Source organism: Salarias fasciatus, chromosome 1 (genome assembly GCF_902148845.1).
Source record: "Salarias fasciatus chromosome 1, fSalaFa1.1, whole genome shotgun sequence".
NCBI classification, from domain to species: Eukaryota; Metazoa; Chordata; class Actinopteri; order Blenniiformes; family Blenniidae; genus Salarias; species Salarias fasciatus.
The window spans coordinates 15582358-15597968 of record NC_043745.1 but is presented as its reverse complement, the minus strand read 5'-3'; the positions used below and the strand labels follow the sequence as shown (position 1 = coordinate 15597968).

The window sequence follows — 15611 nt, the reverse complement described above, 5'->3', positions numbered from 1 at the left end:
AGAAAATACATTTAACTCACATTAACATTTAGGAGCATGTGGTTGGTTAAATCAGGTGTGCTCTGGTTTGATCCATTATTAACTCCATTTTTGTAAATGTTATTTGGGAAAACACAAGTATGCTTCATAACTCAAAGCTACAGGATTTTTTTTATAGCCTGAGCTAATTTTGTATGTCCGTGCCTTGCTCGGCTTTGACAAAAAACAAAAAAACAAAACACAAGTAACGGTTCAGAAAAAGTACAAACAATTAAATATGTTATGTAGATCATATCTTCTGTTCTGTATAACATGAAACCTAAATTATTCATGAAAATAAGACTGATCTCTCTTGAAAAACGGCTCCAGTTTGAGCTGGAAATGATCTAAATCAGGACCAAGTTTGATTTGTGCAGGGAGGTGATTCCATGTTTTCATTCTACGGACAGAAAAAGGTGTTTGTCCAAAGAAGTGTTTACTACGGGGCACCGTCCAAAGCCTTTTGGATGCTCCATGCGTTGCAGAGCCTGCAGCTGCAGATGAATCCACACACTCGCCGAGTGCCTGAGAATGTTGATCATGGAGGCACTGATGGATGAGTTAGTTTCAGATCAGTTTTTGACTGTGTGTCTTCCTTCCTTTGCTTGTTAAAGTGTTCAAGTAAAAGTCAAATAACTAATTGAGATGTAATCTCCTTGTCCTTCAGGTCCAACTGGCTGAAGCCGTGCTGCGGGCGCCGGGTGGCCCTGTGGCAGGTCTGTCTGCTCAGCGCGGGATTCAACTGTATCCTGGTGGCCTGCGTCATTCTAGTGGTGCTTTTTCTGTCCTTGGAGCTGCTGATAGACACCAAACTCTTGCAGTGTAAGTCACGCGCGTTTACTTTTCCTGTATGAACCTGTACTTTAATTAGGAAGGCGCTTGCTGAGCACACATATTCTTCTGTAATAATACACGGTGTGACATTCATGAAACACCTGGGATGCGCCCAGCGCAGCACACAGCAGCAGATTCACAGACCGGAGGAGCTAAACTACTTTTCTTTTTGTCATTGACTATAAACCAGAATCTTTATTGACTCCTCTGATCTTCTGTTACTGAGCCTGACCTGTTGGCAGAATGAATTAGGAAATTTTACATTCTGAGATTATGAATATCTATCATGCTTCCATTTTCTTCTTTAATACTCCTGTATTTCATGCACCTCTTCTTTTGTAATTTAAAGTGCATTATAAATATTTAAATTGTATCCATTGGCAGGGTCTTACAAAAGTCAAACAGCATTTAAGTCAGGTGGTGTAGTTCTGTAGGACGAGTACTTTACTATAAATACTTCAAAAGCAAAATGAACATTCACTTAAACTAACTTTTAGATAAAATACTTTTAGTTGTTGTGTTTTTTTCCACAAATTATTTTGTTTCATTCTATATTTGAATTTGCTTTTTCAGTACCAATTTCTTTACTGTGTCAGTACGAGAGGATTTTGATAACTTTATTGTTCATAAGTATATATATAAATGCCTAATACTATGACAACAAATAATGGTGCTGTAACTCATATATTAGCGCGTGTGTGTGTGTGTGTGTGTGTGTGTGTGTGTGTGTGTGTGTGTGTGTGTGAGAGTATGAATTTTGTCCTCTGGTATCACCAGTGACGTACTAATAAAGAAAGATGATGTGTGGGAGTGAGTGGAAATCATACTATTTATTTTAAGCCAAACTGTTCTGATATTGCTGTGCCTGAGATGACGCCATGTGTTTGCACAGCTGCTTTGTGTGTGTGTGTGTGTTGCTTCACCGGTCACAGAGGAGCTGCTGGAGCTGGATGGTAAACGGTCGTGATGGAGAGTGATGGAGAGAGGTGATAATGAACCGAGTCTCTTGTCAGTGGCAGCAGGCACACATCCCCATCGATCACTGGCGTGCGTCCAGCTCTGATGATACCCGAGTCTCACTGCGGGGACGACGGAACTCGAGTCACTTTAGATCTATTGTAATCTAGTTCTTCTCCCTGACAGTAGCCCTGTGAGATAAACAGAGGAGTGGGCGATCCGGCGGGTTTCAGGCAGCATGCTGATTGGTGGTGCAGGACCTGGAAACATACAAGTTTTATGTTTATGGATGAGCTCGTAGCTTAATCTAAATGATTCTAAATTGTTTTGGTCAAAGTGTAACCTGCCTCAGTCTATAGTCAGCTGGGATCAGCTGCAGCCCCCCAGGTCCCTGGGTTGGCTGATAAAACAGAATAGCAAACAAATGGATTTGATTGTTTTCTCTCATTAAACCATTTCATTTGATTCTTCTTTCTACAGTTTCCAATGCGTTCCAATTCGCCAGCATCATCCACTGGATCAGCCTTATCATCCTGTCACTCTTCTTTTCAGAGGTATGTTCCTCCTGATGAACAGACTGACGTCACATCACTACTACAGCCTCTTCTTATATACGTCTCACTCTGCTGTATTTTACTTTAGTGCTCTTGGATGGTCACAGGAAACTATTCAAGGGCAAGCCGGCACTCACACGTCTCATTTCACTTTAATTCATGAATTAATTGAAATATTCAAATTTTCTTCAACTGCATATTCCGTCCTCTCTACAGCATTGCTATCCAGGCTTGTACCTTGCGGCGCCAGAGGAGGTGGCTGCTGCCGTTCTAATTTCCATAAATGTCTGGTCAGGTTAAAACTTTAGGTCCAGAAATGTCAATCACTTCTCGCGTAATTGTATTTAAGCTTAATATAATTCCGGCCCATCGTTTGATAAAATTGTGTCTTATCACTACTCCGGAATTGTGAAAAACCAAATGGAAAGGGGAGAATTTGGCCCACGGGCCTTCACTCCAGTGCAAACCAATTATCCTGACAGCCTCGGCCCCAACGCCCTACGCCAAACATTAATTACCAGCGAGGCAACTGGAGCAATAATTAAAGCTGAGCCTAATGAGCAGTGGGGATGAGGTTACTGCGATGTGATCCATCCAAACACCTCACCCACTGACTTCACACACACACAGGCGGAGGACCCGGGAGAGGTGCTGGACGTGTGTGACATTGCTCCTTCTGGCGCCTCTGCACCAATCAGAAAGAGGCATCCTTGAACATGTGGGCGGAGCAGCCGCGCTTCTCGCTTGACACCTGCATCGTTGTGCAGCATGTGCTCAACATGATAGATGAGCTGAAGCGCTCGTCCACAGCGTGTCGCCTTAATTAGAGTGTGAGTCAACGACTTTGATCAGCAACGTGTCCCACAGTCAACTTCCTAACGCATGTGATCAGACCGCATGAAGTGTACTTTTCCTCTTCCAAACATCAGCATCGGGGAACAAATCTACAGCAGATGTGGCTTTATGAAGGAGGACCATCATATAGAAATCAATTAGTGAAATACTGAGATCAAAGGTTGTTCATTGTTTCATATTTAGCTTCCTCCACTGAGCCTGTTATCAGACGTAACACCGAGCACAGTTAGTATTCCACAGGATTCAAAAACAAAGGAGCAGAAAAAAAACCCAACACACACACACACACACACACACACACACACACACACACACACACACACACACACACACACACACAGGCTTTCTTTCATGGCGACAAAGGTTTTTGGATGTGATGGCATCTAAAAAAAAAGGAGAAAAATCACAAGAGTGTTTGATATGTATTAGCTCATTCCCTCAGTCATCTATTTAAAGTATTCATTTCTTTCTCTCTCTCTCTCTCTCTTTGCCTCAGACTGTTTTCAGAATTGTAGTTCTCGGGATCTGGGACTACATAGAAAACAAAGTTGAGGTCAGTACTGGTTTACACGCAAACATTTTATAAGATATAACTTTAAATCGGCCTCCGGTTGAGAAATGATCTCTCTGCATTAAAGTTTTCAGTGTTTGCACTTACGTGGTTCGGCATTTTGATTTATATCTAATGTGCTTCCTTGTTAAGAGTCGGTAAAGTTACCTTCCATCAGTAAAATGAATATGAATCGGCAAATGCAAAGTTTTGGCTTGACAGAATCATTTGAGACAGGGGGAGCAGCTGACTGTGTTCACAGGCAACAAATCCTACATATTTATGAGGAATCAGTGAATTGGCCACATTTATAATGGCTTATGGTCATTTTTTTCTTTACTTTTGTAAATTATCCCATCACAGAGCCTTGATGACTTCAATTAAAACCCATTAGCAATAAATCATGTTTCAATAAAAATAATAAATAGTTTCACTATCCACTTATTTGTCTGTATCATAAATTCCCTGGAAAATTTGAAAAGAGAAAAACTGAACTCTCAGCAACAGCTGCTGATGTTTGAACGTTTTGTGTGTGTGTGTGTGTGTGTGTGTGTGTGTGTGTGTGTGCGTGTGCTCTCCTCAGGTGTTTGATGGCGCTGTAATCGTGCTGTCCCTGGCCCCCATGGTGGCCTCCACGGTAGCCAACGGGCCCAGCAGCCCCTGGGACGCCATCAGCCTCATCATCACCCTACGCATCTGGAGGGTCAAGAGGATAATTGACGGTAAGACGTCCCAACCAACCAACCAACCAACCAACCAACCAACCAAACAACCAACCAACCAACCAACCAAACCAACCCTGTGATTCAGTCCAAATGCCAGCCTTATTTTTTTTGTTTTTAAGCCGGCCATAAAAAAAATAAAAAAACTCAACCTAGAAAGATGGCGCAGATGCACTACAATCAGCTGGCCTCGGACCAGCTAAATGACCCCATTCTTTCCTTGATTATACAAATTATTTGCTATTCAGAGCAATATACGTATTGATCACCCCTCACAGTAAATTGCTGCCGTGCCGCCACTCTAACTTGTATTGATTTTAAGTGTCTGGTTAAGTAGATTCAGAGAAGCCATAATGAATATAGCGGTTGTTCTCCTCTATGCTAATGCAGGCCGGTTCGATCGCTGTTCAGAGGTCACCCCCATGACGGCTGCCTGACTGCATGCAGGATAAGCTACACACCGAAGCCCAGTTTAAAGTTCATTTCATGTGTTTTTGTCTTTATTTCTCCTTTAAACCTGTTGTTTATCATAACGTAACTCAAGATGTTGCATTAACTAGATTGGTAACGAGAATAAAACGAATCTCATCGACATGACAGATAATCTTCTGATGCACATTTTCCCCCCTGAAAATAACTTGAGACCCTTTCAGTCGGGGTGGCTTTTTGCTTCTTAATATGCTGCTACAGCTTTGTGCGAGGGGAATGAACCCTTGATTATTCTGCTGCTCATCTTGACCTGTTAGATCTGATATTTGTGAGTGATTGAGTTTCGTTGTTAGGCAAGTGGCGGCGCACCTCGGAATGAAAAAGAAAAGAAAGAAAAGAGAAGTGAATGATATCTAACTGGTAAATGAACAACAGAGAGACTGGCTCAGTTATCAACAAAGATTGACTTGGTTTCTCGCTGAATAGGCTTCTTGGCATACCAAGTGAAGTTTTGTTTGTGTCATTGTGACTGAGGTGGTAATCACAGTGGAGAGGACTGTCGCGCAATTTATAAAAAACTATAAATATCAAGTGGGCTTTATCAGCACAGGGAGTATCCCAATTGAAGTACCGGCCTTGCTCTTGTTATGAATTTTCTGTATGTCTATAGGAGGTTGAGGAGAAAGAGGATTTAGGGGGTGAGACACTCACGTCACATCACTTGACGAGGTGTGTGGACAGAGAGCAGCAGGGCATCGTGTGTTAGCCTCTGAGGCTCTGTGGGAGCAGTTGTGGTGTGAATTACACTGTTATGTATGTGCTGCCAAACACTGTCAGTAGTGCCTGGACTTGGGTGCACACACAGACACACAGACACACAGACACACACACACAGACACACACACACACACACACACACACACACACACACACACACACACACACACACACACACACACACACTTCTCACATTGTGTGACTGAGTAATGAACTTCTGATTGAGCTTTTCATGCGTGTTTGGATTGTGACTGGAGTGACCCCATCTGATGCCTCTTCCTTTTGTGATGAGTGTGCGCCAGCAGGACTATAAAAAGGTACATGAAGCATGTGGCGATGGCCGTGCGCTTTGCTCCATCCATCCATCTCTGGAACAACAAGCGTTGTTCCGATCTCCTTGTAGTTCAAGCACACAATCACAACACATAGAGAGCAATTAAACTTCACAAATACTGCGTTGCCTGTCGGTACACCCCCGGTCAGTTTTCACAGCGTTCGCATGTGTGATATTATATGGCCGACTTACAAATGTGATGACAGGGAGGCGCGAAAGACTGATTGTCTGCCAACTGTGATGACAACAGGTATCCAAATATACTCTCATGATTCTTTTTTTAGGCACACCTTCCCATCCTGCTCCCGAAAGTGTGTCATGTATAAATAAAATGTGCTGTCAGATTGGCGGGGATGGAGTTCGTGATTGACTATGATGTGACTTTAGCATTTGGCGCATCAACTCCAGTATGGCTGCTGCTCTGATATATCTTTCAATTATGTATTTTCCTTTTTTTTTCTGATCAAGAGGTATAGTAAATACATTGGAATAAAGAAGCAATCGCTGAGATCAAAAAGGGTGAAAAAAGCATGTTAAGACTCAAGTAGGGAACATTTCATTACCTAGTGGATCAGGTCACATTAGATCTGACACAAACTAACACATGATGACTATAAAGGAAAACATAATGAACGCATCTTTTCCTCCAGGTCAGTGCATCAGTGAACCTGATGGGTGCTTTTAACTCATAGAAACAAAGATAGGAAAGACTGTGACTCCATCTATGATCAAAGTATAGTGCACATCAAACTACTGACATTTTACAATATGTGCTTAGTGTGTCCAAAAAAATCTAATTTAAATTAAAATTTTAATTGATCTACATATTGAGTACATCTAGAGACTAAACTGGTACAAATGTGGATCAGAATGTGAGCTGAAAATACACAACTGTGACACATTAAAGAGTTCATGAACCTTCTCAGCGCCCTGTTCAGTTCCGTCAGTACATGTATAGTGTTACCAGTTAGCAGTGTTTAATGAGGGTTGACAGACACCTTTGGGGTAGCAAACCGACTGTGTACCAAAGTTGGCCTCTGACCTTGATGTACGTCAAATATTTCACCACTCGCCAGTGGCGAAAAACTCCTTTCAGTAAGCCTTGATATATTTTATGCACAGCAGTCATTTTGATGCTCATTATAATAATGTGGTGTTTTGTGTTTAGTTTATCGTCTCTCTCTTCCATCTCTTGTGTTTTAGCGTATGTGCTCCAAGTCAAAGTGGAGATGGAACTGGAGATCCAGCAGTGTGAGAAAACAAAGGCGGTGAGGGAGGAGCAGCTGGAACGTCTCACTCAGATCTGTCAGGAACAGGCCGTGAGTACCACTACTTCACACGATGCATTTCCCATACATGTTCTCTAACACTGTTATGAGATTACAAAGTGACACAACACAAAAAATGAAGTCCGTTCTTTCTAATCCACGATACACTTACATATCAACAAGCCTGCTGAGGTTTTGAAGCAGGTGGGAATTTTTTTTTTGTATAAAATTATGTTTTATTATGATGTGTATACTGAGTGTAGTTCATAACCTGAAGTTACCAAATAATGCGTAACGTTAAAGTCTTCACTTCAGTTGCACACTTTATTAATCTCACTTATGTAAATTCTGATGATCTGACCAATGACTGTGTCTAAGAAGTAAACACTTTGTTGCACTAATAGTGTGTTTAAGGTGAGAGGGAACATTTTTTGAGTTTTTTACATCAGGACTTGTCAGTCACCTTATTACCAGCAGAGGGCAGCAGCACCTCAAAAACAAGCACATTCCATGACTACCTCAGGAAACGCAGCCAGTGCTGCACAGGAAAATTGTAGGTTATAGTTAATATTGATGGAGACCCACTGATTCAGAGCAGAGGCAAGATTTCCATAATGATTTAAATATTTACTTTATTTAAAGTGGTCAAACTTGGAAATAAATGTAGGTTTCTCATTTACTATCAGATGTGAGAAAGTTTTACACTCTGTATGTTACCTTTTAAATTTCCATCTAAAGCTCAATGCTTGGAAATGTATGCTGGCTGTGTCCCCTCCCACTCTCCATTTCCTTATTTTCTGACCACCGTTTCACCTCCTTGTCTATTTTCCACATAGTCCTTCCTGTTCCCTCAATATTTTCCCCTTTTCTCTGACTTTTCGTCTTTCTTCTCTTTTGCCTTCTCCATCCTCTTGTATTTATGTGAATCACCCGCCAAATCCCTTTTGTCTTTCTATATTTATTCTCACTGCTCGACTTCTCTCTTCTTCATGTCTGCGTGTCTTCAGTTTGAGATCAGGCAGCTGAGGGCACATCTGGCCCAGCAGGACCTGGACCTCGCGGCAGAGCGAGAAGCAGCCATGCAGATCCATCACGTCTGGGGCAAACAGGGCAGGAGTTTTCAGGTCGTGGAGGGTTTGACTCCGGGGGAGTCCGACGACGAGGGCGGTCAGAGAAACCCCAGGGAGCCACACACCACGACAGGTATGGTACCGGCTCCTGAAGCCGCGCTAGATATAAATATATTCATATTGTGCAATCTAACACAAAAACCAGTAATATTAAAGGGAAATGCTAATCTGAACAGATAGCGTCCCAGATGTGTTTGCTCGCTTGAGAAAGCAGCGAGACAAACAGGGAGAGAAGTGCCACATAAAGTATGTACATAATTATGTGGAACAAAAAGTCTGTAACGTGGTAACATCAGGTGAACTGGATGCTGGAGCAGTGTACAGTTAATCTGGAGCAGTAGCCCTGGAGCATCTTTGAGGCCAGCTCTTAGCCCCTCCGTGCTCACACACAACACCCATCTGACCGCAGGCGCTCTGGGATCAATGCGAGGGCAAAAAAGCTTTTAGGATCTGGTGAATCCTGGAGAAAACATGCATGTTCTCTGACACCACCTAAAGGCTGCATAGGCTCCTGTCATGCCCCAGCTACCTCTCCAGCTGCCCCCCCTCTTGCGGCCGGGCGGGCCGGGCCAGCCCTGGCCACTCGGGCTATTTCAGGTACAGAGTGCTCTGTGCTTTGAGCCTTGTTAGGAGAGAGTGGGCTTCTGTCAACATCTGTTCCCCTTCACCTGCAAACCACAATAGGTTACCGGGAGGCTCCACCGCAGCCACAATATTACCCCAAGGGCATGGTGGGAAATCTGGCAAACAGAAACAAGTGGGGCTTTTTACAGAAACATGGTCACCGGGATGAGCACTTAGACCACAGGGTGAGAGTGAAATCAGGTGAACTCAGGTCAGGTGTGTGTTGCTCAGTATTGCACACAAGGCTCCGGGTGGGTCTTCTGCCTCACCTGCAGGGCGCCATCAGTCTGCCAATCACTCGTAAAGGGACTGAAGTCTGTATACGAAAGACTATATCATCAGTTTACAGGTTCTTGGCACCTCAGAGAACCATGTCATACAAATTTAGAGGACGTCAAATCAGCATTATTCAAAATAGCTTAACGATTATCCATCAGAAGCAAGTATGAAGAAGAACTATGAAAATTTAAAGCAACAGTAAAAGCAATAGTGGCCACTGCATTGAAATGATGCCACCAGAACACGGTTTGCTGACAGTGGATCTCTTCACTGATGCCACTAATGTCACTGAAACCATGAAGCTACTCTTTGTTTCCGTTGGAAAGGTTACTGACTTTCGGTCGGCTTGCTCCAACACTTTACCTGTGAATAAGAACCAACATGAAAATTTAAGGCTAGATTTGAACTAAGGTGACCTGTACATGTCACCTCTTCTTTTCCACAGCCAGATGACAGCCCAGTGAGCTGACAGTCACTGAATGAAGAGAAGAGCATTTTATGTGTGCTGGACAGCCTATTCTTTTTTTTTTTCTCCTTCTTAAAACTCATGTGTTATTAATTGTGGGGTGATTGTCTCGGTCTTGTTTTAGTGAGTGCAATGCTTCCTCTCCAGGGGTGGCTCAGGGATTAATATTTTAGACTGAAAAATAAATGAAATTACCCATCAGAGTCTGCAGCGTGTCCCACGGGACAGGGGCTAGCACTCAGGGTACTCTGGATTCGCACTCAGCCAGCGGACAGTGAGCTCAAGACCAATCAAGCGAACAGAAGAGCATCGCAGATCGCAGCCATTCACCATACACACTGAAGCCTCCGAGACTGGAGGGATCCCAGCCCGAACAAAGAGCTCCCAGTCGCTCTCGCTCTCCCCCATTTCTCTCAGCCCTGGAACCAACCCCACCCTGTCCCTGTCCCAGTTTATTCCTGGCACACAGAAGGTGCAGTAAATGCACACCATACCGGTGCATGATCAAGACCACTTGCCTACAAAGCACCTGTGGCCCGGGGCACAGGTCCCCTCTGTCAGCACTGGCTTATAAATAGAAGAGGTATTGTCCATTTGCACCAGTTTAAAAAATGGCATTGAAGCAAAAAGGTGCCGAATCCAATTGAAAGTCACAACCCTCAATGACTATCAGTATGTGAACTGAAATTTATTCAACACAAATCTGGCTCATTCTGTATTCCTAATGTAATATGGACAGAGCTCAACATAACACACGACCCACCGAGTGTTGGTGGGAAACACAATGTTTTTTTTTTCAGATCTCATACCAAATAGAACCAAATCTGCTTCAGAAGATTACCAAAATCATTACATTAATGGTGAGCATTACGTTATTGGTAATTACAGTGAGTGTCGTACAGTTTTGAGCACTGACAGGACCCTGAAGTGGAGTTGGCCAATATGAAGATACTGAGGTTTTCCCAGGCAGTGAGCAGAGTGGACAGAAGGAGTAGATCAGATCAGGTGACGGGTGTGAAGAGGAAGGATGCAGGAGACGAGACTGACACACTCTGACAGTCATAGATGGTAAAATGTCAAAAATAGGTGGTGCTGAAAAAAAATACAGTAACAGCTAATAGTGGTAAAGAGGTTATAAATGATAACACGTACTCAGAATGATTAACGGTTTTCCTAGAATAATGTGAATGATTTCAAACCTGGACATAACGCAATGTTTATATCATCTTCTCTTCAGGTACAATTAATCATCAATATGTAATTATTTTGTATCTTTGAATCTATATCTTTTATCTCAGATCCAGTGGTGCGAGATGACATGAACAATTACATCAGCCAATATTACAGCGAAGCAAGCAGTGGTAAGTAAGTTATATAACAACACAACTTCAGCAGAATTAAAAATATATGTATTTGGTGGTTGATAAACAGGTTTTTGGTTATAAAAAAAAAACCTTCAAACATTCACATGGATAACTTTATTACAACCATCTAACAGATGATTTAATGAAAGCTTGTAAATATTAAAATATTTGCTTAAACCTCACTTTTATCAGAGTGGAATTTGCCAGTGAAAAGATTCCAACATTATCATGTCTTTCCTTCAGATAATGGGGGATGATTCATTTTCTCACGGGGGCCACGTGAAGAATTAAGATTATTTAGAGGAGTTTAGGGATATAAGTTGAATTTCATTGTAGTAATGGCTGTGAACTCTGTAAAGTAAAACACAGGCAAGAACTACATCCTTTGATAAAACTAAAGAAAAAACAAAGTGTTTGTATTACATGTATCATGTGCATTCATTTTCATTTGATTTAAAAGTTCCCATTGATCTTCCATTGTTCAGGGACAGACGCCACACGTGGTCCAGGTTTGATCTGTGACGAATGCCATCCAGTTACATTCATTTCTCGTTGTCTGATCCTTTCTTGTCTACATTTGTAAAGATCCTGGAGCTTCTGGCATGGGTCCCCGGGTCATCACCACAGCGGCCATCGACGTCCACCTCCCCACCAGTACGAACCCCATCCAGTCTAACCCAATGCTCGCCATGGAGCGGGTGGGCAGCGCCGTGAGTGACGCCTCCACAAGCATATCCCGCTCCAGCGGCAGCCTGACGGCCCGCCCTCTCAGCCTGAGTAGCCACACCCCGGGGTCCTCCATGACGGACTGCAGCAGCAGTGCAGCTCAGGAGCTCAGCCTGAGCTACAGCTCCCATCGCTGCTGCCCCCCTTCTTTCTCAGGACAGGAGCCCTGCAGGGACCCCAGCATGGTGGTGCAGGAGCTGCTCTCCTCCCTCTCCGAGGACTCCTGCCTTGCCCAAAAGGGTCTGTCGGTGGACCCCGTCAACCTTAAGCTTCCAAGTCCCACTGGTTCAGAAAACGCCAGCCCTGAGCTGGACAACAGAATAAACATCTTTAACCGCAGGAACCAGGAGGAGCGGCGAGGCCGGGGCCGGGGCTGCGTGCTGCTGCAGACCAAGCCGCTCATCCACCTGCAGGGCAGCGCGACGGAGCCGTCACTGGAGGAGAAGTACCGGCTACTCGGACCCTCTGACTCACCGCTGGGTCACATGTCTGATACATAAGCTACATTTACACAGGAACAGCAGCTTTTAGTCTGTTTCTGTCGGCATTTTCTGAACTCCTGTTGAGCCTCATAAGAGGAAACAATTAAGACTAAAAGTTGGGATTTTGAAATTTTTTTTTTCTTTGCTGTGTAAATCCAATCTTAGCCAATTCAGAGTGAGCTTGAGCCTTAGCTTCCAGCTAACATTAACGCTTCGCCACTTGATGAATTCGAACGCCAACATCTCAAATGACAATGAGGACTTTTAGGCCCTTGCCACAATTGTTCACACTCCCCTGTTGTCCCCAACTGGATTTTTGGGATCAGAAAATCCCGGATATAGCACAACAAAGACAATACCATCCCAGCAAGGATGCGTCTCCAATGTGTTCTTGGACACATTCTTTATCAGGAATTTTCACTTTGGATGGGTCCTAAATGCACTGAACTTTACAAGAATCAAAACCAGCAACGGACCATTCAAGCCTATACTGAACAAACAGAAACGCTGAACAGTGCTGCAATCCTCGACACTGTTCTCGCCAATGTCAAGCAGTTTAAGGAGTGTTTTCTATTGCATTTTGTTGTTAATTTTTGTTTTCATTTGTATTTTCAATTTTAAACCTTAACCATGCTGTTCTTTGTTCAGACAGCCACAGGGTACAGAAGACTGGCTTAACTATTACAACAGCCAATTTTTTTACCTTTGCCTTTTTTGTCACCAATTTGATTTGAATCTGTCATCGAAAACTGATTGAATAGCATTTTTTTTGTTTTTGGAATTCTATTCGTAGGGTATATTTGTGTGGTTTAAATGAAAAGGCAAATGACTGGACTCTTCACGTGAATACCGGAGTGGAGTGCTTGTAGCATGAACCTTTAAAAGAAATGTGCCATAAATGGCGAGCAAATTCTTTGCACTTTAATGTTTACAGACACTTTTGTAAACTTGATATTGGAGGAAGTTATTGCCAAATGCAGGTGTTGTCATTTGAATGAAAATAGCAAAAATAAAAGTTAGTATTTCCTTAACTGCTTTTAGATGACTGCCTCTTGTTGCTGTGTCCTGCTGAATGACTGGAAGCTGGAACAGAGTCACTGGACTCCTATCAGAATCATTCCCCCTCACAGAGTCAACGCGCCACGTTATTTCCTCAGAATCAGCGCATTATTTGCACGTGATGGCAAAAAGCCTAAATTATTCAAGGTCATTAACATTGGAGCTGTCACAACAGCAGCTAATTGGCGGAGTCGCTGTAAGCTCACCAGAAGAACTACTCCCCTAATTACCAGCTCGTATCATTAATTCAAAAGATAAACTGCTGTACCATTTTGTTGCTTGTCAAATGTTTACACGTATCCCGAGAATGTTTTAATTGTTAATAGCTATTACAGTTCCAATTAAGATATCAATGTTAATATAATGAAATAGAAAAACAGGCTTTGAAGATTGTGTAGGATGACTTCTGATTTAATTTGTGGGTGGCTGCGCATATGGTGGACTATAGAAATGAATATAAGTATAACCATAGGAAATTGAAAACTGCATCTCTGTTTGGAAACACAGCAAAAACAACAAGGTAACATTTTTTTTTGTTGAGTTCTGAAACTGACCTCAAAAGTCACTTTTTAATAATAGTGTTGATTAAAAGCCTTTCACTGTGTTATTTTATTTTCTATAAAGCACATGCATTATGTGTGTTCCTGCTGCAGATGGCCTCGTTGCTTATTCATGGGTATGGGAAGAAGAAATGTGTCCATCTGAAGACAAATTAGTCTTGACATAAAGTGAATTTATTTAGTGTATAATATACGGTGGTCCCACAAGGAGATTATTTCAAGAGGCAATGAAACACGCTGCATTTCTGTGTAAAACCATTTAAACACATGCAGATATTTAGCTTGTTGTTGCACTTATCCCATATTTCTAGATGAAAAGATACTGAAAGAAGAAAAGAAAGACAGAAAGAAGCCAGTCACGCTGTATTTTTTTTTTTTTTTTTTTTGCATGTAAGTTGATAACCTGGATCTGCAGGCTATTACCAGACACATCACATCCATCCAGTTTACAAAAACAACAATGTCTATTTCATGACGAGGAACAAGTAAATAAATAATGATCTGTTTGGCTCTCGACACACAAAGGAATCCTGTTGAATCTGAATGCCAGAGCCAGGCTGGGTTTCTACCTGCCACAGCTGCATTGGCATTAATATCTCAGGTGGAGGAGCTGTGCCTCTAATGTAAATCCCTACCAGCAGCGCCGGCCTTGGAAAAGAGGACAATCTCAGACGGTTCGGTTTCCAGCTTCACCCTGAGCAGCAGTGCTTAGTGAGGGAGCTAACATATCTGCACGGGAATCTGTGAGGATGTAGCTTTATTTTAATGACCGCACAGCGTTTACCCTGTTAAAAAGGGAAGGAAAAGAGTGTCTCAATGATTCATAAGAGCCCAGTTTGCCAATACATATCACAGCAGGCTGCTAAGCGTTGGATTTTGACAGGTAAGGACACGGACCAGGCCTTTATGAGACATGCTAAGAAGTAAATTGCTTTTGGGACCTCTCCAATGCAACCAGAGGAAGAGTCCCTGTCACACTCACAGGAAGCTGAGTGAATTAACAGTGACCATTAGACACTTAATAATTGAAATGTCTTAATAACGCCACAAAGGGAATCACTTTAACTGCATTAACATTACATGATCATTGTTTTCTTTTTCATTAGCACGGAGAACGGCTTGTGAGATTGGATTATATTAATTCAAATTAATAAATTGGCACTATAATACCGCTTAATTATAGAATAAGTGAGTAGAAAAAGTGAAAATACGTCAATTTAGTTGCATTATTGTTGTATATAACCATGTATTTACTGCACTCAATGGAGTCAGAGGGCATTCAAGCTGGTTTTACATATATATGTGTGTGTGTGTGTGTGTGTGTGTGTGTGTGTGTGTGTGTGTGTGTGTGTGTGTGTGTGTGTGTGTGTGTGTTATTCTGATGCAGGAGATAAAGGAAGATAAAAACCCTCATGCTAGCTGTTGCCAAAGCTGTCCGTCCCTGGGAGAGGGATCCCTCCATACTGTGGTTCTCCCCAAGATTTCTTCTTTTCCCACTGGGTTTTTGGAGTTTTTTTCTTGCCGGATGTGAGGGTCTAAGGCGGTGGTTGCTTCGTTTTGTCTCGTTACTGTGAATTTGACATATTAATAGTATGCTTATTCACTGTTTTTATTTTTACCAAC

The 15611-nt window shown here is 42.5% G+C and overlaps 1 protein-coding gene across 1 annotated transcript in view; it reads left to right on the top strand.

Moving 5' to 3' along the window:
* Positions 1-13400, top strand: part of LOC115386215 (transmembrane protein 266-like) — a 41099-nt gene extending 27699 nt beyond the window's left edge. Inside the window, exons 4-11 of the mRNA XM_030088442.1 lie at positions 686-840; positions 2290-2363; positions 3715-3771; positions 4352-4490; positions 7234-7349; positions 8306-8501; positions 11096-11158; positions 11747-13400. Coding sequence (XP_029944302.1) covers positions 686-840; positions 2290-2363; positions 3715-3771; positions 4352-4490; positions 7234-7349; positions 8306-8501; positions 11096-11158; positions 11747-12387 — 1441 coding nt within the window. The 3' untranslated portion in view covers positions 12388-13400. The remainder of the gene's footprint in view (positions 1-685; positions 841-2289; positions 2364-3714; positions 3772-4351; positions 4491-7233; positions 7350-8305; positions 8502-11095; positions 11159-11746) is intronic.
* Positions 13401-15611: the final 2211 nt, after the last annotated feature.